We start from the raw sequence: 27247 nt of genomic DNA, 5'->3' as shown, positions 1-27247 counted from the left end.
CTGAAGTCGGCTTTTGAATGTTTTAAAAGGAAACCGCTGCAAAGTTTCCAGTGCAAGTTAAATAATAATATTGAGAATATAATTTAGCAGTTTTTGCCAACCTCCTTTGGTGGAACTAAGAATGGGGAAGGTGGGTGTTAATCTTAACTTTTATTTGACATCGGAGACGAGACGACAAGGGGTGATGAAACGTGAACGAAGCATTGACGGAATGCATTGGTGAGGGAAGCGGGAGGATCCAGGGAATACCCACTGGCTCTATCGGCAATGCCCATTTATAGACGGTATGCCCAGTATGAACCATGGAGGTACTAGTCAATTACTTTTTACCTCCATGATATGCACATTGAAGCTGTTTAACACATATGGTACCAAAATTATGACAACGCAACTAACTGTATTATCTCTTAGAAAAACTTATTTAAAAATTATACTTATTTATGGGGGAAATAAACTTCCAGTTTTAAAATTACTTTAAAAAAATTGGTTGTCTGTAAAGTCGGTTTACGGACGATAGTTTAACGTGACAACGTCATAGCAAAACATTGATGAATGATTGATCCAGAAGAAAAGGAAATATCATATTCGGCCTGAGACTGAGCCGGAATATGTTTTTGCAACCAAACCATTTAGGCATTAAAAATATTATATTCTTTGAGGAAGAATATTTTAAATTTTTCAATCTTTTGCATGATACAATCTACCTCTGCATACTTTTATGAATAAAATTGAATATTTTTATTGAATTATCACTATTTTGTATGCAAAGGAGTGAAATGAAATGTGCAATTTAATTAATAAATTTACTTTTATTTGCATTAATTAATTCAAATATATTTATTACTTTTGAAATGTTGCGTGCGCCATATTTATTTTTACAAGTACAAAAACCTTTAATTTAAGAGTTAGGTACGCTAACCACACGCCCACGAGGCCGTACTAAAGTAATAAAGTTTCAAATGTTATATGTACATATTTATAAAAACTTTGTTCACGGTAGGGGTATAATATTAACATGATTTTATAACAAATACGCATCCCAAATACACCAAACTTATTTTTAATGTGTTACAATATTTTTTAAAACATTGTGCAAAAGATCCCGGGTGTAATTTGAATTATTACGTGTAACTGTAAAACACCATTGTTGGTTCAAAACGTATTTGAATTTTCAACATTACTTTTAAATAACCGTACCGATTGTGCTGAAAATCGGTGGAAGATCGTTAAATTACATAATAGGCCCTATTAATAATTCAAACGACGAAAATATGATTGAAAAGTCAAATCGATGGTTGTTCCAATCGAATGGAAGAGAGATGCCACGCATGCGTACAATGAGCAAACAGAACACATCCGTAGTGGGACATCCGTAGTGGGACACTTTTTCGTGCGTGCAGCCGGCTTTCATCGATTTATTAGACGTTGTCACGTCAAAAAAAAAAAAAAAAGGGGGGGGGGTGTAATCGTTTGACACCAGAAATTATAATATAAAATTTAACGATTTATCTATAAAATATTTTTGTAGTCACACCTCTTACCGCAAGGTTATTTTTCACACTATAGCTTGTGTTAGTATAAATCTGTCCGGTATTAGTCTATAGCGTATATGGTGATAGGTTCGAATCGCTGTTAAAACATGGATGAGTTTAAGTTTTTTTTACGTGACAACGTCTAATAAATCGATGAACGCCGGCTGCACGCACGAAAAAGTGTCCCGTTTCGCTGTGTCCCGTTACGCTCATTGTACGCTTGCGCCGCATCTATCTCTCTTGCACTCGATTGGAACAACCATCGATTTTACTTTTTCGAGGCACATTAAACTTGAAACACTCCCATTCGTTTCCTAGTTTACCTATCATCGTCCTATCCTTAAAAGAATAACACAGATTGGAAGAAGTTAAATAGCAAACATGTATAAAAGTTATAATTAAAATAATCTGTTCGTTAAAGTAATAAACATATTTGAATTAATGAGTGCAAATAAAAGTAAATTTATCAATTAAATTGTAGATTTAATTTCACTCCTTCTTTGTATCCATACAAAATAGTGATAATTCAATAAAAATGATTAAATTTTATTCATAAAAGTATGCAATCATTTCATCAATGTTTTGTTTTGACGTTGTCACGTTAAACTATCGTCCGTAAACCGACTTTACAGACAACCAATTTTTTTAAATGTAGTTTAGGTTTATTTCATTTTATACTCATTGCTGATTATTCTATCGGAATTGGATTAGATGTAGAAATGTTTTCTGTTCTATGTACTTGACCTCTCTATTAAGGGCATAGTATCCTAAATTATTTAGCATTTCTATCATTTTGTTTTTCATCATTATATTACATAAATTATCGTTACTTGTTTATTAAAGGTTTTGCGACTAAATAGTGTTTATTTTAAGGTTTATAGAAATTTAGAAGCTAATTAATATTTCAACCTTAACATTAACTAAAAACATTATAATCGTTCCGATAGTTTTAGTAGATTATTTAAAAATATATAAATATTTATTTTCCTAAAACCTTGAAAAACTTAGGCTTTAACTATTTTGGGAAAGCCTTATTGTATTGATTTATGACTGTTGTAGTTCAAAAACTAAATATTTTTATGACAAAGGCAACATACAAAATAGTGAATTCAAAACTGAATAGCACAAGATTTGAAACAATTTCGTATAAATTGGCAATTAAGGTTCTCATAACCAATAATAAAAACTTATTGAAACTATACAAACCTTTATAAAAATCTACTATCGTTGAATGTAATTTTATGTTAAATTATTAGCATATTCTGGAAATGATTGAAGCAAAGTAACTAAGGGTACTGAAGGGGTGGAAGAGTCATCACCACAGCGGGATGTGGTCTCCATTAGACGGCTCACCGACGCAGCACAGGGGTGGGTCTAAAAGGGGGAGGGGGGTATGTGGTCATCTCCCTTTTCCCGAGGGAACGCTCGGCGAGGAAAGCTCCCCTCTCACACAGCCGCGATGAGCACATACGCCACTTTCCCCGCAGCAAGGTCAGTATAAATCAGAAGGAGCCCGGCCACTCTGCGCAGACAGCCAACACCGCTCAAACCAGCAGCTTCTTTCTACCGCCAACAGGCAGCGCTCGCAACACAACCATGGCGCAGGTGGGTTTCGTGTTTATCCGCTTTGTTTCATGCATCTCTTCTTCCTTTTTCATGCGTGGAAGTAAAAAAAAATTAAATTTCTTTTCAAACTTTATTTTTTTTTATGTAGTTTAGGTTTATTTCAGCTTAAACTCATTTCCGATTATTCTATCGGTATTGGCTTAGATGTAGAGGTAATGTTAGAGGCATGTTTCCTAATTTACTTAAAAATTCTTCCTTTACTGTTTAAAAAAAAAATTGTGCATCCTATCTTTACTAATCGAAACTTTAACCTTAGGACAGGAACATAAATCTATTTATATATTCCTCCAACACTTAGTTTTGAACTCAGTTGTTATGCGTTTATGATCTTGCAGTGGTGAATTCAAAGCTCGTAAGAAAAAAAAGCGGGAGAGAGAGCGACAGAAAGATATCTTGTTCAGAATGTAATGTTGCACTTAGTTTTTTATTTCTCTCCCAAAAACGTAATTTTATCCCATGTTGAGTTACGATCACCGAAACCCATGTGGCTTCACTACTGCCAAACATGACATGTCGTCCGATTCCCTTCCCATGGCTACGTCGCTGACGGCGAGTGTGATTGTTGCAGGTGCGAAGTCTGGTTCTCTGCCTGGCCGCCGCTGCGGCGCTAGTGTTCGCCGAACCACCGTCGCACTCCGGGGGTAAGTCCACTCATCTGTGACCATGGACTAACGATCAGGTAGACCGCGCGCGCGTGCTGCGCAGTAAAATATGAACGACCGCAACATGTAGCAACTTAATCGCCAATTCAACTGTCAAAACCTTGGGTCATATACAGTGTTGAGTTATGGAATCTCTTAATGCTTTTAACGTCCGCGTTTCGTTGCAGTAGTCTTTGATATTTCGATACTAGTTTATTAAAATATGACTAATCGATTAACATCAAAATATGTAGGCTATTCCGGCAAATTACAACAATATATTTAACTGATAGTTTTAAAAACGGCGTTTGAGTACCATGTGTAACGATTGTTTATATCCAGAGAGTGGTCCCTCCCCCCCCCCCTTTTCCTTTTAAATTTCACATACCAATATGGCGGACGTTTGTTTATATTTGTATCAGCTGTTCTAGCCTGCTTTTATAAACGACTAGTTAAGCTGTTTGGAAGAAAATTAGATAAAAAAAATTCTGCTAATGTATATATATATATAAATATATATATATTATATATATATATTTATATATACATATATTAAAAGTCCAAAACGAATCTTCCTAATACAAATATAATGATATGAAATGACATTACTGTCCAATTGAACCTCCAGTGCAGGTACAGCTGAAACATTTGTTAACAAATGGCAGCCATATTGCTACGTGTAGTACACTGAAATCCCCCTACCCTTTAGGCTTCACCCCCCTCTCAAGAATAGGACCTTATGCTCCAGCTGTATATTCCCCTAAACTCTGTTTATATCGCCTGCATTTTATAGTTTGATTTTTAAATCATGGGCCAATATTGAAGCCTTATCTAGTGACGAGAATCAGCCTATATATTTTCTATTTTAGTGGTTCTATTATCTAAGCTATACGCCCCAAGCATGAGCTCGAATTATTTTTTGGCGGCGTGTTGTTAAAAAAAAAATATATGCAGCAGTGCTAAACAAAATTATTATTTACCTCACACCAATGCAATTAAGGTAGTTCCCAACGGTGAAACGTGGCGAACGTTGCTGTGAGCCAATGGGTTTTCTCGGGGTGTTCCAGTTCCCCCACCCATTCATTCTGTCAATGATCCATTCTCATTTTATCACCTTCCATCATCTCTAATGACCCCGATGTGGACAGACGTTAAGCCCGAATTCATTCGTAATTTGTTGTTCAAAAATAATTTTAACTTGATTATGAAGTACTTATTTAACCTTGTTCTTAGTTCATGCAAATTATATATATATATATATATATCGTAAGTTTAGCTAGAAATTGTTTTTAAAAAATTATGGTCTCAACTTTTTAAAATATAAGTTAAAAAATTTCCATTTCATGGTGTCTAACGTTATTTTTATTAAATTTGTATCTTTTAAAATTAAAAAAAAAATCGCGAAGTCTAGTTTTAACTACAGGCCAGACAAGAATCAATATTCGAAAAAAAAATTGCATTCGTGTTGTTTTAATAAACATACTTAAACGAACTTAGTGGTTAAAGACTTAAATAAAGCAGTTTCCGACACTTGGACGTACCAAGGCGACTGCGCAAGGGTGGAAACACAGCAGTCGAGTGGGAGGGGTAAGGTGGGGGCCCGTGCTTGCGTTTATTCTAATTGGCCGAAAATTACAAGACTATTGTAATTAAAATCATAGGAAATTTCACATGTAATGCGATACTGACAGATCACGTTTATAGTTATGGCCACAGTATTGAGATTTATTTTTGTTGGGGTTTGAAAAGTTGTACATTAAATAATAGGGAGAGGGGGCACGACAGAATTATCTGCCCCCTGACGTTTGGTTTCCCTCGATGACCGCGGGCGTGATTCATGACGTATCGAGGCTCGCCGGAGACTGCTCGGCCACTCTGAACTCTGTTTCCCGCGGTAATCTGAGGTCACTCGCAGGGGAATGCTGCGACGGCACGCTGGTTCCTTCTCCGATACCCGTGTTTGTGCTGTGCTGGAGCAGACATTTCCTTGTTTCATTATGACCAACTTCGTGGTTACCGTTTACATTTTCATGAATGTAGTACACATGTCACTAGTGTCGTGCGCAAATGTACAAAATCACTCAAATTGTGGCATATACAACACTCGCTGTATCAAAACAAGAAAACAACTTATTATGACACATAAACCGAATACATTATTTTATTAGCAGTGGGGAAGAAATATTTTTTATTGATTGCGTGGTTTTAATTTCATGTTTTTGCTAAGACAGTTTAAAATTTGAATTTTACCTTTCGTCACTGTCTCATTACTAAAGTATTATGAATATAACTTTAAAGAAATCCATATACGATTTTCAAAGCCCTATTTTTCTTCTGTATACATTTTCTTTCGACGTTTCTCTTTATAGGGCTCTACCCAATTATGTACAGTATCACGTATTTTTGTTTTTATTTAATGAAATATAAATTAAAGTTTTTAAATTATTTTTTAAAAATTCTTTAATTTTAAAGCAGATGCTTAGAAAAAACCATACATTAGAGTCTAATTAAATTTTTGTGCATAGTAAATATTTGTTTAAATTTTCTAAATGAAAGCCTAAACTTGTATGACTTAAATTATTTATTTTAAAAGTCAGAAGTAATTAATTCATGTGAATTTAATTGAATTTCGACTTCGGGGCTGTGCGTGGTATTTGACTTCTATTTCGGTAGTTATCAATATTCACCATATCAGCTTGCTTCTGGTAGTGACGCGCTATCTACGAGTCGTAAACACCCACTTTGAAACAAATCAAAGGTTTCCGTGGTAGATAGATATCTGAAGCTGTTTGTCTCTTCCGAGGAACAGGAGCGAGGAAGCGATAACAAGTCGGCCGGAAACTATCGCTACGTGAGTTGAAATAATTTCATATTTTCTTTGGCTCCATAGCAAGAAATACACAATAATCCAATATTTATTCTTAAAAACTAAAATCACACAAATGTGCCGCTTGCGGCGCTAGCCAACTGCACGGGGATAACGACAAGACTAGCATTAAAAACAGCGAAATTATAACTGGGAATTGAAATATCGAACACAAGAACGCAGGTCCAACTAGGTACACATACTGGCGATGATTTTACACTTGTAGTCGTCTTATAATAACACTCAGTTTACAAGTTAATGTTATAATTTCACGAATACAAGTGCACACACACATATAACACACGTTTATAAACATTTTAATTCTGAAAATAATCAATCCAGAAATACTTAAAAAGAATATAGCTTATTATTTGCATCATCTAATGTGACTAAACACTAAATGTTTATAAACACCCACTGCATAACGTAATTCAACAAAGGCTAAGGGAAAAAACAATACATTCGTTCGGTTGCGGCGATTTTCGCACCATCACAATAGCGTTTTATCAAAATTACACTAATTCCTGTTTCATTCACAGCTTCTCAGTTAATTTTCTTGATGTGGTATTATAATCTACTCTGACACATCACAAACAATTACATCAATCTGTATGGCATTGTTTTTACATATACGTACATAAAAGCTTGGGCTTGGTTAATAATTTTGCAGGAAAACCAATAACACAGAACGCATCAAATTAATGTGAGACAGTCGCGGTTATTTATAAAATACGCAAATCGTGAAACTGCACTGTAGTTTTTGGGGCCTTTTTTTTGTTGATAATTCATGTTCATCATACAGGAATGTTCTTAATACTGTCAATCACACGAATAAAGAATATTATTTGCATTCTCTGTGTGGAAGTGCAAAAACTCTCTTACGTAAACGGACATGCTACGGATTCTTCATGAATCTCAGAATGCCATTTGACCGAACACTGGTTTTGTATTCTACATACGTACGTACTATGCGCTTCTGTAGGCGTGGTATTTAAATATAACTTATAGCTTACTTACAAAACTATAATTTAACTGGCTACGAAGAAGGTTAGGAAAACGCCCTGCGCTCACGGGGCAAAAGCACCCCGCCTCTTGCGAGCGGGGTTACCGCGCCTGACAGGGTGTCTTCGTCTGCTCGGCTACCGAGCAGCAGCCCGCAGGAATGCACATATTTTATTTTGGATTTGCGTCCTATCGACAGTGAGGTCATCGCTGACATAAAATTTTCAAACACAAGGGCTTAGCTACCTTAAATGAGAAGGTTGGAAAGGTGGGGAGAGATTTTTCGTAACTCAACCTCTTTTATGGCTATAGTTATTGAGACCTCTCATAAATGACTCCATGTCACTATTTTGTAAAAAAAAAAGTTTCTTTTGAATACTTGAAATACCAGCAACCACCCTGATAGTAAATTTTCAGCAATTTGTTGTTTATATAATATATTTTACCATCATATAAAAAAAAGGGGGAAGGGCAATGATTTAACTCCTTGCCCCCACCCCACCCTCTTAGATACGCCCTGGCAACACAAGCCAGGGAATTTGAGAGAGGTGAAGGTCACGGCCTATCGTAAGAGCACCACCCCAGTGTGAGTTAATTTGGAAGGGTTTTTGGGGGAACCATACCGGGTCCCGTGGGACGAGAGTCCTAGGGTCTACCTTAGCGCCATCTCCCACGGTCGCAGGACAGTGCGTGGGAAAACAGGTAGCGGGCCGCGCATCAAACCAACCCCGCGCGCACCGTATACCAGGCCATTTGCCAGGGAAACCAGCCGCGAACGAGGAGAGAAACGAGGAAACAAAAGAAACAGGAGGGAGGGGGGGGGGGACCCCCAGCGGACGAGGATAAAACGAGGTGCCGCCGAGAAAGCGACATTTGGAAAGCAAACACGCACGGTACTTGGCGAGACGACCAGAAGCCGCGCTTGGGTCTAACTAGCCGCGCACCTTTCACACATGACCGCCGGCCAAGGTCGCTCGCGCCGGTGAAAGTGATGACCGCGCCGCGGAGCCGTCCGGGCTCTTGTTGAATGGACGACTCCGGGGCCAGTGAGAGTGGAGCACTGTGGAAGCCCGCGGGGTGTTCCACTTGCGAAAACTCCGGTTATGATGCCGCCGGGAATATAATTCGGCGAGTGAACCACTAAAACCACCGTGGCCTTGCTGGCTGTTGGCGGTCTAGAGCAGCGGTTCCCAATTTTTTTTTTTCGGCCAGGGAACCCTATGATCGACTTTTATTTTGACGGGACCCCAACACATTTAAAAATAGTTATTCGGCAATAATTGTGCCTGCTTTATATGACATTCGTCCTGACTCACGGAACCCTTGTGACCCTGCCAAGGAACCGCTGGTCTGGAGGAATGGCAGCACCAAGGACAACACAGGCTGGAGAATCATATGCCTCAAACTGCAAGGCACCTTCAGTTGTCGGTCGCTTATCAAGAGATTTTAAGTGAATACCCAAAAGGTTTTATTTGGAGTACCTAGTAATTAAGATGACGATGTTATGAGTCGCCTTGGTGCTTTAAGTTTGTGTATCATTATTTTCATATGTAAAATATGATTTCTACCCATTTTAATAACTTCGGCTCATAAATTAGGGTCCCCGCCTACCAGGACACACACATGGGGTGCAGCGCTTCAGAAGGGACCATGCAGTTCGGTAAACTGCTCAGATATTCGAGTGGTATCTGTTTACGAAAAGTATTCAAGAATAAGCTAAAGGTCGATGAGTAGTTTTTTTTTAATATTTTTTTTTTGCTGTATTTTTAGGAGAGAGAAAATTGCTAAAATGCATGTTTAGTAAATAATTTTTTGATAAGATTCTTGAAAGCACTCAAGGGACTTGCATTACACCTTTATCTTCATTTCTCCACTATATAATGTCATAGTTGCCCATAGTTGCTTGTGCTTAGAGGCGATACTGCGCTAGAAGCACCAGTTTTGCATTTATTGTCCTGCCTCACTAACACTCATACACCCCTAACTAGGCAGGCCCCTTAAATATATTGTTGTTCTGACACAAACTTCATAATTTTGTATAATACTGTTCACAGATTGATGACACTCAGAAAGTCAGAAATATTGATAGCAAAGTATGTTTTCTGGTAAAATTTCCTTGAAGTCGTAAAAACATGGTATAGTGAAACATATTACTTCTCAGCTGTTATAAGAGTCAAACAGTGTACGTTTACCTACTTTTAATTTCAGAGAAACAATCAAAATAATTATAATTGGTTTTTCCAAAAAAACTACTAAATCATTATAATATGATGATCTCAGTATTTTTCAAGCTATAGCTTAACAAATGTATTATTTAAATAAATATTATGAATTTCACATGAACGAGGTACAAAGTTAAATTCCTCTGATATTAACATGAAATATACTTGAAATGCATCGAACAAATAGTAGAAATATTTTTTTTTTGTTTCCAGGTTACAGCAGTGGTGGAGGTGGCTACAGCAGCGGGAGTGGTTATGACTACAGTGGTGGCGGCGGCCATGGAGATCTCGGCGGGGGACTGGATTTTGGAGGAGGTGGAGGGGGGCATGGTGGTTACAGCAGTGGTAGCATTGTGAAGGGATTTTCAGGTAGTAGTAGCTACAGCAGTGGAGGTCTGAAGGGAATTGGCAGTGGTGGATTTGGAGGTGGCCATGGAGGAAGCAGTTACAGCAGTGGTGGTTTCGGTGGTCTTGGAGGAAGCAGCTACAGTAGTGGTGGACTTGGAGGTGGTCACGGAGGTGGTTACAGCAGCGGAGGGCTCGGAGGAGGTTACAGCAGCGGAGGTCTGGGAGGAGGGTACAGCAGCGGAGGTCTGGGAGGAGGGTACAGCAGTGGCGGCTTCAAAGGAATCAGTGGAGGATTAGGAGGTGGTCACGGAGGTGGTTACAGCAGTGGAGGGCTCGGAGGTGGGTTTGGAGGAAGCAGTTACAGCAGCGGAGGCTTAGGAGGTGGACACGGAGGAAGCAGTTATAGCAGTGGAGGATTTGGAGGTGGCCATGGAGGTGGTTACAGCAGTGGAGGGCTTGGAGGAGGGTACAGCAGCGGTGGGCTTGGAGGGGGTTACAGCAGCGGTGGGCTCGGAGGGGGTTACAGCAGCGGAGGTTTCAAAGGAATCAGTGGAGGATTTGGAGGTGGAAGTCTGAAAGGGTACAGCAGTGGAGGTCTTGGTGGGTACAGCAGCTACTCCGGAGGTGGCCTTGGAGGTTATAGCGGCCATTCAAGCAGTGGACTGGGCGGTTACTCTAGTGGTGGTCATGGTGGTTACAGCAGTGGAGGGTTTGGAGGTGGAAGTCTGAAAGGAATTAGCAGTGGGGGATTTGGTGGTGGCCATGGAGGTGGCTACAGTAGCGGTGGTTTTGGCGGTGGAAGTCTGAAAGGAATAAGCAGTGGAGGTCTTGGAGGCTACAGCAGTTACTACTCTGGAGGTGGACTTGGAGGTGGCCACAGCAGCTACTCCAGCGGAGGTGGACTTGGAGGTGGCCACAGCAGCTACTCCAGCGGAGGTGGACTTGGAGGTGGCCACAGCAGCTACTCCAGCGGAGGTGGACTTGGGGGTGGCCACAGCAGCTACTCCAGTGGAGGTGGAGGAGGTAAAAACAAAGTTATTGGTCTTTCCTGATATAATTATCTAATAATAGTTCAAATATTAAGGCCATCATAAAAACAAGTATAACATAACTATACCATTATTTAAAATTCAATGAAATTTAATGGGCTTTGCATTTAGTACTTGAATATCTTAATTCATGAGAATGGAATTGACAAAAAATTGACACTTATCTCAATGTACATGCTTTGTTCAAAACAACATATTTGTATATTTATCATTTAGAACCCTTAACTGTTTTAAAAAATATAAATATTTAATATGTTAGAACTTTTAAATGGCTACTGAAGCACAGAAATACTAGCCTCATGGTTAACACTACCTATATGATGTGCCTTACTGCTACTTTCGGTAACTTACTGTTAATACAAAATTTAATATAGTTGTCACAATGCAAGAAACTGTTCAAACATTATTGAAAAACACTCCTAATACCTATTACCTATTCTGTGCTGCTGGGTAATACGTGAACTGCAAAAATAGTTATGTCCACACTTCGATCTCAACACCCTGGCATGACGCAAGTCATGACCCAAGTGGTTCGGAGCCTGCTATAACCTTTGAAGCCCCGTCGTCTTAAACCTGTACATAACCATATTGCATAAAACCTTCTAAAAAAAAAAAAAAAAAAGCAAAAATAACTCATTACACAGTTATAGTTCTCCTCGGATGCACACGTCACGGTTCAGTAATACTTCAGATGTACATGCACATTCTCTGAACCTCTATTTGTTATTCCTTAAAGGACATCTGGTTCTTAGAATGCTTACTCCTAAGGCAATTTATATTTTACAGTAGCCACAAGCTGTTGAAGTATTTTCTGATGTTGACAGCTCATTGATAGACCAGTAAAACCATTTTTAAAGTGTTTGTTCTGCAACCTTTTCACTTCCATTCCTGTCCATGGCTAAAACAATGCTGAATTATTTCTTCCAGGTGGATACTACTGAAGGCAAACTCATCTGAAACTTGGATGAAGAAAAATCTGACAGACTGATCAATGATGATGACACTCAACCCCAATCCTTCAGTATTACTCATTTTATTTATTATTTTTACCTTCATTGATTTACACATTCATAACTTGTAATTTTCATTTATTGTTTTGTAAAAACCTTTCATATTTTGATAATAAAAACCTAAAAAATGCTTACTGTGTTTAATTTAGATGTGACAGTTTTTAAGAGTGTACATATTTTAACACTTACTGAAACTATGAAATATATTCCACTACTTGAACATGAAAAACTACAAAAGAATAGAAAATAAAAATTTAGCATTTGCTATAGAGTAATCAAATGCAATGCTCTCAGCTGCTATTAAATGATACAAATCCAAGAAGAATACAAAATTTAGCTGTTTAATAAGACAATGTTGTGTACCAGTAAAAGTCAATGCAGATGCAGGGTAAATTATTTTTTGTCTGTGATTGTTGATAAATGTAATTACTCTTGAATGAACAAAAATTCAGATGACAAAGGAAGGTTCACTTTAAAAAAATATATTATTTTAAAAGTCTTTTAATAGTTTCATTACATAGTGCTTGTTTCATTCCATAGGTACCTACCAACTCATAAGTTATTATTACAAGTATAAAAATTACAATAACTATTATTAAGATCAATACAGAATGTATTTCACTGGCTAGACCTAACAATGCCAATTTTTCTTAGTTCGCTATACTCGTTCTAAGGATGCAACCTGCATATACTATGTCAGTATATGCTACATAACTAGGTATAATCAGTCCAGCTTCAATGCCACAAATACATAAAATCTTACCCAGTATGTGCAACTGCCACGAAGGATTATAAATAACAGACGCATACATACACTATGTACATATAACTCTAGAAAGAATACACACATCATTTTTATTTATTATTTATTAGTTTAAGCATCATTTACAGTAAAAGCACTTACAAAAAAATATTTACTTGGTGCACTGCAATTTGCAGATGAGTGGATTGTGTTTGTCACTGTCAAATATATATCTGAGCTCCAAACAGAAGTTCGACCCATCAGGTAGACGTCCCTGGTTGCTAAGGGGCAGCTCACCAAGCTGTGAAAGATCGTTGGAAGGTCGGAGTGCGAGGGATGCGTGGGCGGGAGCTGAATGCTTCACTGTATTCTTCATTCCTATGATGACACATTACACACCGACATGTGGATTTCTGTACGTCAGTAGCACTGAAAAAGTTAGGTACCAGAAACAAGCCAACAAGGCAGCATCATAAAACACTTGACTATGAAAATGCTTGATTATGAATGTTAGTTATTTAAGAAACAATTAGAGTATCAATGTACAAAGGTTCATTTGACTGAAATTAATTTTCTACTTTTTTTTACTTAATATTGCCGCAAGAGTTTTTTCTGTGGTTTAATTTTCTTTAATGTTTTGATTTTCCCCTTCAGATAGTAACAAGTTTGGACTGTTAAGTGTGTTATTTGGTAAAATTGGTGACAGGGCAATTGTGTTCAGACAATGATTATACAGGACCGACTTGCACTCGGTGTATCTGCATTTGAATATCAACATTTTATTACTAAGAACTAAGAAGCAAATTAAATACTGGAATGTACTAAATATGTAGTATTATGCTTACTGTATCATATTAAAAACTATTTGTCTAGTGTGTATCCATTATTTAATACAAAAAACTTTCCGTAAAAAGTAAGAACATGCACACTCCAATTTTTCGTTAACGACCATAAGATTTTAAAACGAATAAGTTACATAAATATACGTACATACACTTAACGTCTATGGAGATGTGACGCATGAAGCAGCAGATGCGTGTGAAGGATCCATGCAGTGGCGAGACTGGCGTGCGAGCGGCTACCGGTGGCGTGACGTGCGGCGGCGCAAGAAGGCACAGAGCATCGAGACGAGTGGCTTGCTACCTAGGACTCACCCCGCCTGAGAGGAGCTGGGTTCCACACTCGACTCCCCGCCACCTGCAACACCCGCGGTGTGAACAGACCAGTAGCCAGTAGAATGCACTGGTTCAACCATCTGTGGACTAGACTCCCCAGTCATCTGCTCATTCTGTATCTTCAAATACCCCATGAGAACGAATTTGAAGTCTTTTTAAATTAAATTAAATTTTTTTTAAATTTTCTAACAAATTTCTTATAACACAAGGGCATTTTATATATGTCATAACATCATACACGAAATTAAACATAAAAAAAATTGGTTTACTATTCACCGGAACATACAGATTTTTATCTTACAAAGCAAAAACATTTTTAGAGATTATTTTATATACTTACCTAATTTACCCAAAAATAATGTAACTCTGAATATAATGCAACCCCAAACCTTTTGATTATTACTTTATTAAAAAGACTTTATGAATTGGAAATCACAATTCAAGTACATAGCACTTGAAAATAATTTTATAATTAAATTTATTCAATATTTACTAGATCATTTTCTGGTGCCACTTTAATCAGCAGTAGAATGATTTACATGATCTCTTTTGAAACACCACGCCGCCGTTAGTAAAATTAATTGTGTGTTATGACTGCAGTTAAAAAGTGGCGCTGTTCGGAAAGAAAAGTGGTCATCTGGGAGAGGTACCTTCGGTAGCAGCCATAATGAAAAAAAGCAGAAAGAACCCCGTTTGCACTCATTAATCCCGCATCTCTCATCTGTCACACCTGTGCAGAGGTTCAGGAAGTCCCGGACTAAAGTGGCATAAGTGATGCAGTTTACATGCACAACATGTAGTTTTTCAAATAAGCTGTTACCAATGGCAAGATAGAAGTTTGCAATTATAATGTGACCCCCACTTTTAGTTTCCACAGTTCTGATAAAAATCATGGCATTATATTCAGATAAATACTGTATATTTAATGTAACTATTGTTGTGTTTTCACCTTGTTTAAATGGACATCAACTCATTACACTGTACGACTATCACATATTTATTCAAAATCGCTCTACTCATTATGTTACATTCACTCTCCACCATTACATCACGATCCACTGCCCGCTCTACCACTTCCTTTCATAGATACCAACTCTCATAGATGCCAACATTACATATCACAACACCTTCCCTTTTATAGCAAATACATCCACACTCTTGACATATTACTACAATCCAGAAACAGAGCAAAAGTTAAAACAGTCATCAGTTTGGGGAATCATATTATTTGGTACTCACTAGTCTTTGTATCTTGCTGGCACTTTCACCTCACGTCCACTTTTTGTACGTCTCGACACATTGACCTTTTCCTTACCACTCATCAGTGCTGGTGGGCACTCTCCCTGCCGCACTCTTGACCCTGCTCCCTGTGACTCTCCTCCTGCCTCGTCTTCTGCTGGGAACCCCCGGAACTCATCATCAGAGTCCAGGCTGGACCTTCTCCTATGCAACTCAGGAGCAAGGCTGGATGGTCTCAAGTGATGGGAGTTCCTCCACACGTGCTGGCCATCCTGATCACGGACAACGTATGATCTCGGAGTCGAAGACTTGTGTACAATTTCTGCTGGTTCCCACTGATTGTTTCTATTTAACAAGACCCTATCTTGGTGCTCGAACTCGGTTGCCTTTCTTGCCCGTTGATCATACCACTGTTTGATCTTCGCTTGCCTGTTACGTAGTTCTTCTGCTACCTTTCCCTGCACTTCCGGTTGTAGTAACTGCTGCCTCATTGGTAGTTTCGTCCTTACCCGGCGACTCATTAGCAACTGTGCTGGTGACAGGCCTACAGCAGTCAGAGGAGTGTTTCTGTACTCTAGTAACATGACAGGTAGATCACTAGACGAATCCGAACACCTCCTCAACATGTTCTTAGCAATCTGCACTGCTCGTTCTGCAAGCCCATTCGACTTTGGGTAGTGAGGACTTGCTGTCACTACTTCGAAGTCCCAACTCATTGCGAACTGCCTGTATTTATAGGAGTTAAATGGCATATTGTCTGAAATAATGAGCTTTGGCACACCATGAGTAGCAAACACAGATTTCAGTCCTCTTATGACTTCATTGGCTTGTTTATTTGCTACTGGTACTATTTCAATCCACTTGGAATAGTAGTCAATGACAACCATATAGCTGTTGCCCCCATAGTCACAAAGATCAATACCAAGTTTCTCAAACGGTAATTCTGGAATGTTGTGAGATATGAGTGGTTCTGCTTTATTCTGGCTTCTGAATTTTTGGCATGTGAAACACCTATTTACCAATATCTCAATGTCTTCTGCCATTTTTGGCCAATACAGTACTTGCCTGACTCGTGCTTTGGTTCTTTCTATGCCTAAGTGGCCCTCATGGAGTAAGAGTAGCATCTGCTGCCTCAATGCCACTGGCACTACAATGCGATCATTTAAGAACACTAGACCCTTGTCGAGATGCAAGCAATTCCTTTGGACAAAGTACATTTGAGCTTGCTGGCTGACTTGATGTTTGTGTTCTGGCTACCCATTTTGACAGTACCTCATAACCTCACACAGTGCTGTATCCTTAGCAGTTTCCCGCCTGAACTCATCCTTTCTAGTAGTCGACACCTGACTTGTATCACTCACACTCACAAGGTGAACCATTTCTGCAGACAAATCTTCATCTGCATGTTCCACTTCTGGCAAATACGCCCTTGACAGTAAGTCTGCTACATGCATGAGTTTGCCTGGAAGATACTCTACCGACAGCGTGTACCGTAGCAGCCTGATTTTCATCCATTGAAGTCTAACAGAATACACATCTGCTATACTTTTCTTAAACACTGGAACTAATGGTTTGTGGTCTGTGTGTACTATGACATGCCTTCCATATATGTAGTGATGAAACTTTCTCGCTGCAAACACAATACTGAGCATTTCCTTCTCGACTTGTGCATAATTCTTTTCTGCTGAGGACAAACTTCGGGAAGCATAGCTGATCGGCTGATCATCACACATTAAACAACATCCCAGTCCATCTTTTGAGGCATCACACTGAATGGACAGTTTTTTGTTGGGGTCATACAAGCCGAGTACTGGTGCCTTGCTGACCAACTCCTTGACTTGCTGCAACACATCAGTGTGCACTGGTAACCACTGCCACTCAGTATCGTTCTTCAGGAGTTCCCTCAGTGGAGCTATGATGCTAGCTAAGTTAGGTAAAAACTTCCTTAAGTAGCTGATGAAACCCAACACTCTTTGCAGCTCAACTTTGTTGGTGGGTGTTTGTAGTGCTAGAATAGCTCGCACCTGGTCGGGATCTGGCTGCATACCATTTGAGGAGAACACATGCCCAAAATACCTTGCCTCCTTCTTTTTGAACTGAATCTTGCGTACATTGAACTTCACATTTAGCGCTCTCGCTCTCTTTGATCGTGCTCAACTTCATTTGCAGCAGCAATCAAGAGGTCATCAAAGTATACTAGTACCCCTGGAATATCACCAAAGTTTTGCATGTTTATTCGTTGAAAAATTTCAGGTGCACTCGATAACCCAAATGGGAGCCTGAGAAATTTATAACATCCAAATGGTGTGCTGAAAGTGCAGTACATACTTGATTCCTCATCTAGTTCCACCTGGTAAAACCCATCTTTCAGGTCCAACACTGTGAAAATGGACTTATTGTTCAGCTGGCAGCTCAACTCCTCTAATGTTGGTATCATGTGATACTCCCTGCAAATTGCCTTATTCAGGTCTACTGGATCTAGACAGAGTCTGAGACTTTTGTCGCCCTTTTCAACAACAGTTAGGTTGCTAACCCATCCAGTTGACTGATCAACCTTGGCAATAATTCCTAGCTTAACAAGCTCGTACAACTTGATTTTTAATCTATCTCTTAAGGCAAAGGGCACTCTTCGAGGTGGTTTAGCAACTGGCTGAACAGATTTATCTACTACCAATGTGCACTTGTTCGGAATACACCCGACTCCCTGAAATACATCTGCAAATTCTGAGAGGAACTTATCTTCCGATAAAACGCTACTGTGTAAGGTGTGGACAAAACTGCGAGAAACTAACTTCAAACACACGCATCCTGGCAGTCCAAGAATGGGCATTCTGCAGCTACCATCTTCAACAACAACAAACTCCAGGCACTCCTGAGCACCATCTGCTGTATTTACTCCACACATTAGCTTAATGACACCCACTGGTTTCACTTTTTTGCCACCGAACCCTTCGAGTGTTATGTGTGACCATTTCAACTGGGTTGGGCGAGCCAGCTGCTTCACAATACTCTGTGATATGATATTTACCTCTGAGCCCGTATCAAGCTTGAAATATACAGTCTTACCTTCAACCCACATTTCTTGGATCCACTCCTTTCGGCCTGGCTTGGCATCCTCCACCCCGGTCGTTGCTTCTGCCACTTCTAATGTGCTGACAAAGAACTCTTCCATCTCACCTCCCGTTAACCTAACCTCTTCAACTTGGTTGGTGCACACGGTTGCAAAATGATTGAACTTCATGCACTTGTAACATTTTTTCCCAAAGGCAGGGCACTCATTCTTCCTATGTACCCTCCCGCACCTTCGGCACTTAGGACTTCCTTGTTGCACATGCTTCTGTTCAGCCCCCCCTTTGTATGGTACCTGCTGCTGTTCAGTTGATTTCTGCTTTCTTCTATTTCGCCACACAGTTTCAACTGTGCCTCCTCTCGGGTGAATTTCATCATCCGACGAATCCTCACGCCGATTAACAGGATTGACAGCTTTGGTTTGTATAGCGTCGGCACGTTGCTTGCCTAGCTCAGCCACCCTACACTGTTCCATTGCCCGTGACAAGCTGAGATCCGGTTCACGCAACAAACGTTCCTGCAGCCCTTTGTCCCGAATGCCCAAAACTATTCTGTCCCGCACAACACTGTCTGTCTGGTCCTTGAAGTCACAACTTTGAACCAGCTTTTTAAATCTCTCACAAACGAGTCAAACGGCTCTCCCTCTTCCTGAGATCGGCAATTAAACTTGTACCGCTCAACTACAATATTTTTTACAGGGTTACAATAATGTTCAAATGCTCGCAACACCTTTTCAAAATCCCTACGGTCTTCCGCTGGAAGATCGAATGTGTTGAACAACTCAACAGCCTCATCTCCTATGAGGTTTAACCACATCGCCGCCTTGACTGCCGATGGTTTGGACTCATATCCAGTCGCCAGCATAAAAATATCAAAGCTCTGTTTGAACCGCCGAAAGTGTTCACACAGATTTCCATCTAGAAGCAGCGCCGGCGGTGGCTTAAACGATTCCATCACGCCGAAACCTGTATAACCTCTATCTCCACGTGGCACAACAACGAAACAACACCACTAAGGTCACGTTGCGAACACTATGCGATTTACTACAGACTGCGCCATGTTGTGTTTTCACCTTGTTTAAATGGACATCAACTCATTACACTGTACGACTATCACATATTTATTCAAAATCGCTCTACTCATTATGTTACATTCACTCTCCACCATTACATCACGATCCACTGCCCGCTCTACCACTTCCTTTCATAGATACCAACTCTCATAGATGCCAACATCACATATCACAACAACTATGAACTGAACAGAGGCAACAAAAACAGAATTTAAGTCAGCAAAAGGCTACTGAAAATTAAAGTTTTGTGATGTCCATCACCGTTACTATTTATTTTGGGATATTTTGTGACTTTCATGACCAGTCCTTCAGTTTTGTTACTTTTTACTGGCTTCTGAAGCCTGTAGACATCTTATCACTGTCTGCTAATTGACTCTGTGCAAATATCAACTGCATTTTTTCATTTATTTTGGTGCAGATGTTTTCATCTGAGCAGAGAACTCCTTAGTCCTTATGAACCAATTACAGAACAAGCTCAAAGTAATAAGTGTTTTATGTATAGCTTGTCCTGGAATGAGTTAGAAAATTCTTTTAAGTTACAATATAACGTGTAAAAAGTTTTAACAACACAACCCAAATACATAGTTTTGCTCATTCTAAGTATTCTCCTATCACACATGAACTGAATCACCTGTAACAACCTCTAACATCAGTTCCATCATCTTAATATTTATTTCATAAGCTATCTCAACCCTAACAGAAACAAACCAACCTGTAGATTGTAGAGAAAGTGGAAACAAAGAATTTTCCTTTTTTCACATTTATTTATATTTTGTTCAAATTTTGCTAAGTACTGCTGCTTTCATACTATCCAATAAGGGCAATAAACCATACATTTCCGATGTTTAAATATTAGAAGAAACTGATGACATTTTTAATACAGTTTAATGGATCAGCATTATCACATGAATAATACATAAAACACAGAATTTGAAATATCTTATTTTAAGAGAAAGTCATTCGAGCTCCATTTAAAATTTATAAAAAATTCACCAAGGTAAAGTAATTCAATAAGTTGAAGATGTAGGGAATGCTAGTTTGATTAATTCACAGTGCATCACTAGAGCCATGTCTGCGCAAGGCACGGACCTGCAGTCTCTTGCGCATCCGGAGCCGGGACGTTCAAGCTGACGGCTGGGATGCTGGCTTCTTCGACCTCTTCCTCCACGTCCTCTGCTTCCAGCTCAGACTCTACGTTCTCCAGGATCAACCTGCGCAATGGCATTTAGCAGGACCACCATGTGAACGACGAGCAATTCAACAAAAAAAAAAAATAGTTTCACACATCTCACATATGGCAAAAAAAAACATTGACCATGTGACATTACGCTGTGGACAAAGTCGGTTTTAACCAAGCCCTGTGGGTGTAGTCTGGTATTCGAGAGACAAAATTACAACCGTCGTAATATCAAGAAACTATGGGACGGAGTCCCTCGAGTCACCAAATCGAGAAAATGGTTTTTTTAGGATCACAATCAGAGACGAATCCATGGTTATTTCTGGGAGGGATAATAAAGTAACAAAAACTCATGGTTATCAAGGTAATTAGATTTAAAAAAACACACACACAAGCTAATGTTAAAGATTCATGGTTTAGTTGTATTTTAATAATATTTCAAACCAATGTGGCCTGTTACATACACTATAGTAAGTATCATACTGTTTATAAGCAATGAGGTAGTATATTTTATGGTAAGGGGGATGGCTACTAATGATCACAATCGAAGAAGTCTGGGAATCAGCGGACTATGACTATAACTGAACAGAGAACTCACGCGTCTGCAGCGTGAAACTGCGCGGCCGTGGGCTGGGAAGTGGTTGTCGCCACGTCTACGGGGGGAGAAGTAGGTGGGCTCTTGGGCCGGCTGGAGAGGGACCGCGGAGTGGTCGGCCGGCGCAGGACTTCCCCCGGCTGGGCATGGGAGGACGCTGGGTGCACCACGCCTGCAAGCCGTCAGAACACGCACGACCCTTACACCCACTCAGGTGCAATACAAGTGTTTGTATTATGATTTGTGACAGGAGGAGACATGGGTTGCTTGTACTGTATTTTTGAATTTTTATCAAACAGACAGGAATTCCATGAAATTTCAAATGTCAGAGCTCTAACCTCACACCAAGAGATTATTTCATACTACATCATCTGATTTTTAAATATGAAAATATGATGTGCTTTACAATGCAAACAATACAAACGCAAAAAAAAAATTATTAAAAAGTACAGAAATCTACATTTTATTTTTTGACTGCATGTATTAATACGCTACTATGATTTTGGGGAAAAGTTTTTATTTCATAATATTTGCAACTTTATGAGCAATAGCATCTTTGAAAAGCTCAAAGATTTATTTCAAGCCAAATAACTTTTTTTTTACAATTATTTGTTTACATGTTTTTATATACATGAAAAGAGCAGAAAATTAGCTTTCATTTGACAACTTAATAAACTGCATACCTTGAAAACTGAGGTAAATGTAACCATTTTTCAGTTAATTTATCCATGAGCAGAATTTTTAAAAATTTTGGAAGGTTAAAAAATTTCTCTTTTAATTATTTTTTATCCAAAATGAACTAAAAAACAAATAAACTTATAACTTTCAAGAAAACCTTCTTAACTTGATATATGATCAGGTGATTTGGCATGAAATGACCTCAAAGCAAAATTGATTAATTTTCCTGCGTGATCAAACCTATATTTTTTTGCAAGAGGAAAATATCAAGAGTAATTGTATTTTCTCAAGACACTCCTATTTCACCTGCAAATGAATTCTTTCACTGCTTCATTTCACCCTACACTGAACTCTAATTAATCAATTTTCAATGCGACATTACACTCTAATACATCCATTCATCATTCAGGAGTTAAATCAAAACACATCTTGCAAGATTTTGGAAACAGGAAGCACAATGAATCTTGCATGTTAAAGTTCAATAATTAATAAAAAAAATAAATGTTCAGTACCTCACAGTTGGCAATGAAATTGTAATGAACCTTCCTAATCCACAATGAGTGGTACAAAAAATGTTCAAAAATAATAAACACCACTTTATGTTACGTATATTTATTATTCAGTTCAAAGCGACTTTTGGTGGTTTTATTTATTTAATTTAATTTAATTTGTATTCCATTGAGCCTTCTTTTGGTAGAAACCATAAGGCTATGGAACATGATATCCAAGTTTATATTGAAATGAGAGTACATACATCTAAAGTGTACAGCAGCTAATATTTACATTTTGGAACTGTTTTTTGGTAGTCCTTCAAGCATGTGAATGACTGCACAAAATGTCATGAAAATTTACTCTGTCTTACAAGTGTTCTGACTATCTTCATATTCAGGGTGTCTAGCAAAACCAACACTTAGAACTCCCAGATTTTTTTCATACTTCTGAAGGTTATTTTTATAACTTTTTACCAACCAAAACATATAATATTTTCACAGAAAACCACCAATATCATTTGTTTCACTTACTGCCATAGTCTCAACGTACTCATATGTTCTTCAATGTCATGACGAAACTGTTTACAGAGTAACAAATATGCTGGAAACTTCATACAAAATGATGTTTCTTACATTACACTCTGAGGCACTACCACAGACAAAATTCAGCCTCACGTTCCAAAAAATCAGTACAACTCTGCTCAAAAATACTTGATATACCATCACTGCAAAAAACTTAGACTAAACCCCGAAATATGATAAAAACAACATAGTTAATGGAATGGTGATTTAGGACTGGGCAATGTTTAATCATTTCGTTTCATTTCCTGATCTGACATGAATTTCCTTGACTTATCCCTGATTATTCCAGAAATTCCAAATATCCTTACAGATCCAGGTTTTCTATCGTACTAGACATCTTGACATAAAGTGATTTAATATTGCAACAAATTCTCGACTGAAGGAAAACACTCTGAAATAATTCAGATCAGTTCAGATCAGCTGGGATGCACGACAGGAGGTGAAGACTGACCGGCGTAGGGGAAGAGCAGTCGGTAGTGCTGGAACAACAGTTGCTCCCCACACGGCTCGCCCTGGCCACCCTTCATGGGGTCATCAGAGTCCAGCTCTTCCTCCAGGAGATCCACTTCCTCCTACAGACACACCAGCGCAGCCCCCACTACCTGCCACACTGCTCCGAAAACACACACACTTCACATGCTCCAGGAAGATTCCTGCTCAGAAACTAATATTTTTCCGTTCTCCACCAGAAAGCTTAATTTTATCAATTGTAACTAACAATCAGAATTACAGATTGTGATGATGGGAAGGGGGGTGGGTGATAGACCCTCAAGGCTGAATTCAGACTATGGGCAAGTTTCCCATGAATTTCTGACAAATTACAGACATCTACGATGGTGCAGTTGGCAGCGTTGGCACCAGATTTTCCATTCACCTCGCTGCAGACTAAAGGAAAAAGTATAAAGAATGATGGCTGGCAGTCGTGATGGCAAGATGTTTGAGAATGCACTGAAGAAAGAATTATTGTGACATGAAACCAAGTGAAAAACAGATAAGGAACATTTATTTATATTTAGTATTGTTAATACTGCACAATACTATGGAAGAAAAATGGAGAACAATACAGGCAATGAAAGAATAAGAAATTAATTCTCAATGGCATTGGGGTCATTAAAAACAAATGAATGGTCGAATGGTGAGGTGAAGAAGCAATGGGAAGCTGAGGTGGGGAGAACCTGACTTCTTTGAGAAAACTGTCCACAATGTTTCCCATTTATGAAGAATTCATGCTGGACTCAAATTAGTATGAGGTGAAGTGATCTGACTGCTCAACCACCGTGCCTCTACAGGCATTGTGAAACTAGGAATAAGAGGGAATTGGTAACTGTTACCGTATTTACCCGCAGAAGAGTCGCCCCTGCGTATGGTTCGCATCTATAATTTTTGGCATAAAAATCTAACATTTACTCAGTGAAGGTCACCCTCACATATGGATCGTACCATATGTCTCCAGTAGACACATGATGATTGTTCACCGACATTTACGATGAGATGGGGAGGGAGATCCACAAACACTGCTGCATGGCCACACGCACCTGAACACATGTGCACGCACACCCCCAACCACCTCTTACACACTGACTTGTTTATTTTTAGATATTCCCCTCTTGCTGGAAGCCAGCACTGTGGCATCTATTACCAGTGGCGGCTGGGTAGCTGCCTGACAGAGGCAGAGGCACCACAACAGCACAGTTCATGATGCTTTTCATGCACAGCAAAGATATTTCAAATAAACAATTTGTTCTTATCCGTAACAATATTTATTAAAAACCCACACATGCTAGTTATTTAAGCACATATTGAACCACACAGTGCAATGTTTTTTTTTTTAACCAAAATGAAAAACTTGTATAAGGATCGCACTACACATTACTAAAATCAGCATAAAATGTGTGACCCATAAGAAGGTATTTAAATTTGCAAACTGTAGCAAGAGAGCAAGAATGCTAAATAATGTTCACTATTCCTGACAGGTCAAAATAAAGAACTGAGAACGCACTGAATCGTCATCTTCGTTCTCCTCGTCACTGAGCGGAGTGTGGTCCGGCTGGCAGTCGCCTCGGTGCAGCCGAGCGATGTACTCCAGCTGCCTGCGCGGCTCCCCTTCACTGCGCTTCAATAAAGAGAACAGTACTTGTGTTAAGAAACCGCATGCCACCGCACCTTCGCTCAACCAGGTGACGTGGCTGCGAGCCAAATGTTCTGTGATCAATCCCCAAACAAGCAAATGATTTTTGCTTGTGGAATAGACTATCAACAATTAAGGCTGATGTGCACAGTCTTGAGTTGGGGCAAAGGAAAGTTAATTCATATGATTAACCTGCAAAGATTTTCTCTTAGATTTTTTTCCTTGACTACACAGGTAGGCCTAAATCTCCTCCCCAACAACTGAAAAGGGCACTGCTTTTCCCTTCACGTCCATAAGATACATCTGCAAACATGTACCATAATGGTGTACTCTCGCAAATGTATGGCCTTTGCCCAACAATTTTTGATGCCGATCTGGAGCCATTAAAAAAAAAAAAATGTTAATGTTTATGCCTGCATGATTACCATGAAAATAATTTACATCTCAATACATTTGTTTTGTTTTTTTCCTCCATCTGGTTTCAAATGGATGAGAGCATGAAATTGAGTGCAATGTTTTATCAGCACTTTGAGATTTTTAATTTATAATATTTGCAACACAATTGAGGAAAAAATTAAGTTGTAAATTTATTTGAAGCTGTGTCCAGTTTAGTTGTTTTCCAGTGGTGGGTAAAAATTTAATTGTTGGCAAAAAAAATCTTGTATTATTACAATGCTGGGCTTAAAAATAGGATATGTAGTGTTAATGGTAGATGCTAAAAAAATTATTTCAATGGTCCTTACGCCGGGTATTTTACGTCAGCTTCCTCATCTGTAGCCCACAGATAAAAGCTATACCTATAGCAATTTATCTCTTAAAAGAAAGGGATTTTTTTTTCTGCGCCTGTTCCTGCGTGGATGGCGCGACTTACTGGTTGTCTTTCGCAGCCAGTATATTGCAATATTAGACAATGGGTAATTTATTCACTTTATACGTGCCACATTTTTATGTGGTGCTCATGTTTCTTAAGAATCATGAAAACTTACATTGTAGTTTCCAATTTGCCACACCTCTTTATTAAGAACACAGAATATACATACCTATTCATATGCCTGCAGCATGTTATCCCAATTAAAATAATATGAAATTTTGTTTGACCACCTTCTGAAACTGTAGTCAAGCAAATGTACAACAAAATTTAATTATTGCAAATATATGTTTTTGTTTCTAGCAAAGAAGTTGCATAATGTTTAAAGTTTTGCTAACGTAAATGTTTGTTCTTCTAATTATACAAGACAACCACTACAATACTTAATGTGGCCATATAAGATATATCCTGTGGCTTAGTGAACAATGTTAACATCAATTATAATAATTCAGATTACAATAAAAATGTATCTGTACCCTAAATATAAATTTAAGTTTTCTCAGCCAATTAAAAATAAAACTTATTTATTTGTATGTTGCATTTGAATGTCAAAGATTATTAGTATTAAATCAGGGGAAAAAAAAAAAATAGATTCCCTACAGATAAGTTGCTATAAAGAAATTATAGTAGGCTACAAACTTACCACTTTCGTTTTTATTTGTCTTTGTGTTGTGCAAATATAGGTAACTCTGCCAAGTTAACATTTTTGGTTTATTTAGGATGTCCACACAAATCTGTATAAAAATTTCCCTGACCTTTCTATGACTTACCATAACAAAAATTACAAATTTCCTTTTTAATTTTTTTTTAAATTTACCTATTTTGCAATTTTCTGAAAGAAATAAAGACAATCCAGCCTTCACTATCCCTATTAATAGCTGTACTAGTTCTAACAGAACCTTGCATACACCATTCTACAGTGTGTGTGTGTGTGTGTGAACACCATCTGAAAAAAAAAGGGGTTCAAAATCTGGGTGATGGCATACTGGGACATGTCAGTTCCCCCTCAGATTACTATAAATGTGAAATTTCCATGACTTTTACAGGTTTTGAAGTAAATTCCCTGACTTTCGTTCACCAATTCCCACTTCCTTAACTTTATCCTAACTTTCTGGATTTGAACACATTTTTTTCC

The 27247-nt window shown here is 38.6% G+C and overlaps 2 protein-coding genes across 7 annotated transcripts in view; one reads left to right on the top strand and one right to left on the bottom strand.

The window, feature by feature from the left end:
* Positions 1-2961: 2961 nt before the first annotated feature.
* LOC134542086 (uncharacterized) lies at positions 2962-12427 on the top strand. Its single transcript, XM_063386009.1, has 4 exons — positions 2962-3137; positions 3727-3799; positions 10103-11260; positions 12214-12427. The coding sequence occupies exons 1-4, from the start codon at positions 3129-3131 to the stop codon at positions 12225-12227; spliced, it is 1254 nt and encodes a 417-aa protein (XP_063242079.1). The 5' UTR covers positions 2962-3128; the 3' UTR covers positions 12228-12427.
* Positions 12428-12805: 378 nt separating this feature from the next.
* LOC134542220 (lisH domain-containing protein ARMC9-like) overlaps positions 12806-27247 on the bottom strand; it is a 50630-nt gene continuing 36188 nt past the window's right edge. For 4 of the 6 annotated variants that reach the window (XM_063386302.1, XM_063386301.1, XM_063386303.1 and 1 more), the window contains 6 exons: positions 25116-25229; positions 23568-23688; positions 21369-21537; positions 20683-20804; positions 14193-14235; positions 12806-13416 (listed from right to left, as the gene is read on the bottom strand). In XM_063386302.1, coding sequence (XP_063242372.1) covers positions 13332-13416; positions 14193-14235; positions 20683-20804; positions 21369-21537; positions 23568-23688; positions 25116-25229 — 654 coding nt within the window. In that variant the 3' untranslated portion in view covers positions 12806-13331. Of the gene's footprint in view, positions 13417-14028; positions 14236-20682; positions 20805-21368; positions 21538-23567; positions 23689-25115; positions 25230-27247 lie in introns of all 6 variants that reach the window. The other 2 variants (XR_010076758.1, XR_010076759.1) reach the window with 2 other exon arrangements.

This window comes from Bacillus rossius, assembly GCF_032445375.1.
Source record: "Bacillus rossius redtenbacheri isolate Brsri chromosome 4 unlocalized genomic scaffold, Brsri_v3 Brsri_v3_scf4_2, whole genome shotgun sequence".
Taxonomy (NCBI): Eukaryota; Metazoa; Arthropoda; class Insecta; order Phasmatodea; family Bacillidae; genus Bacillus; species Bacillus rossius.
The sequence above is the reverse complement of the archived record's forward strand: the minus strand, read 5'-3'. Positions and strand labels throughout refer to the sequence as shown.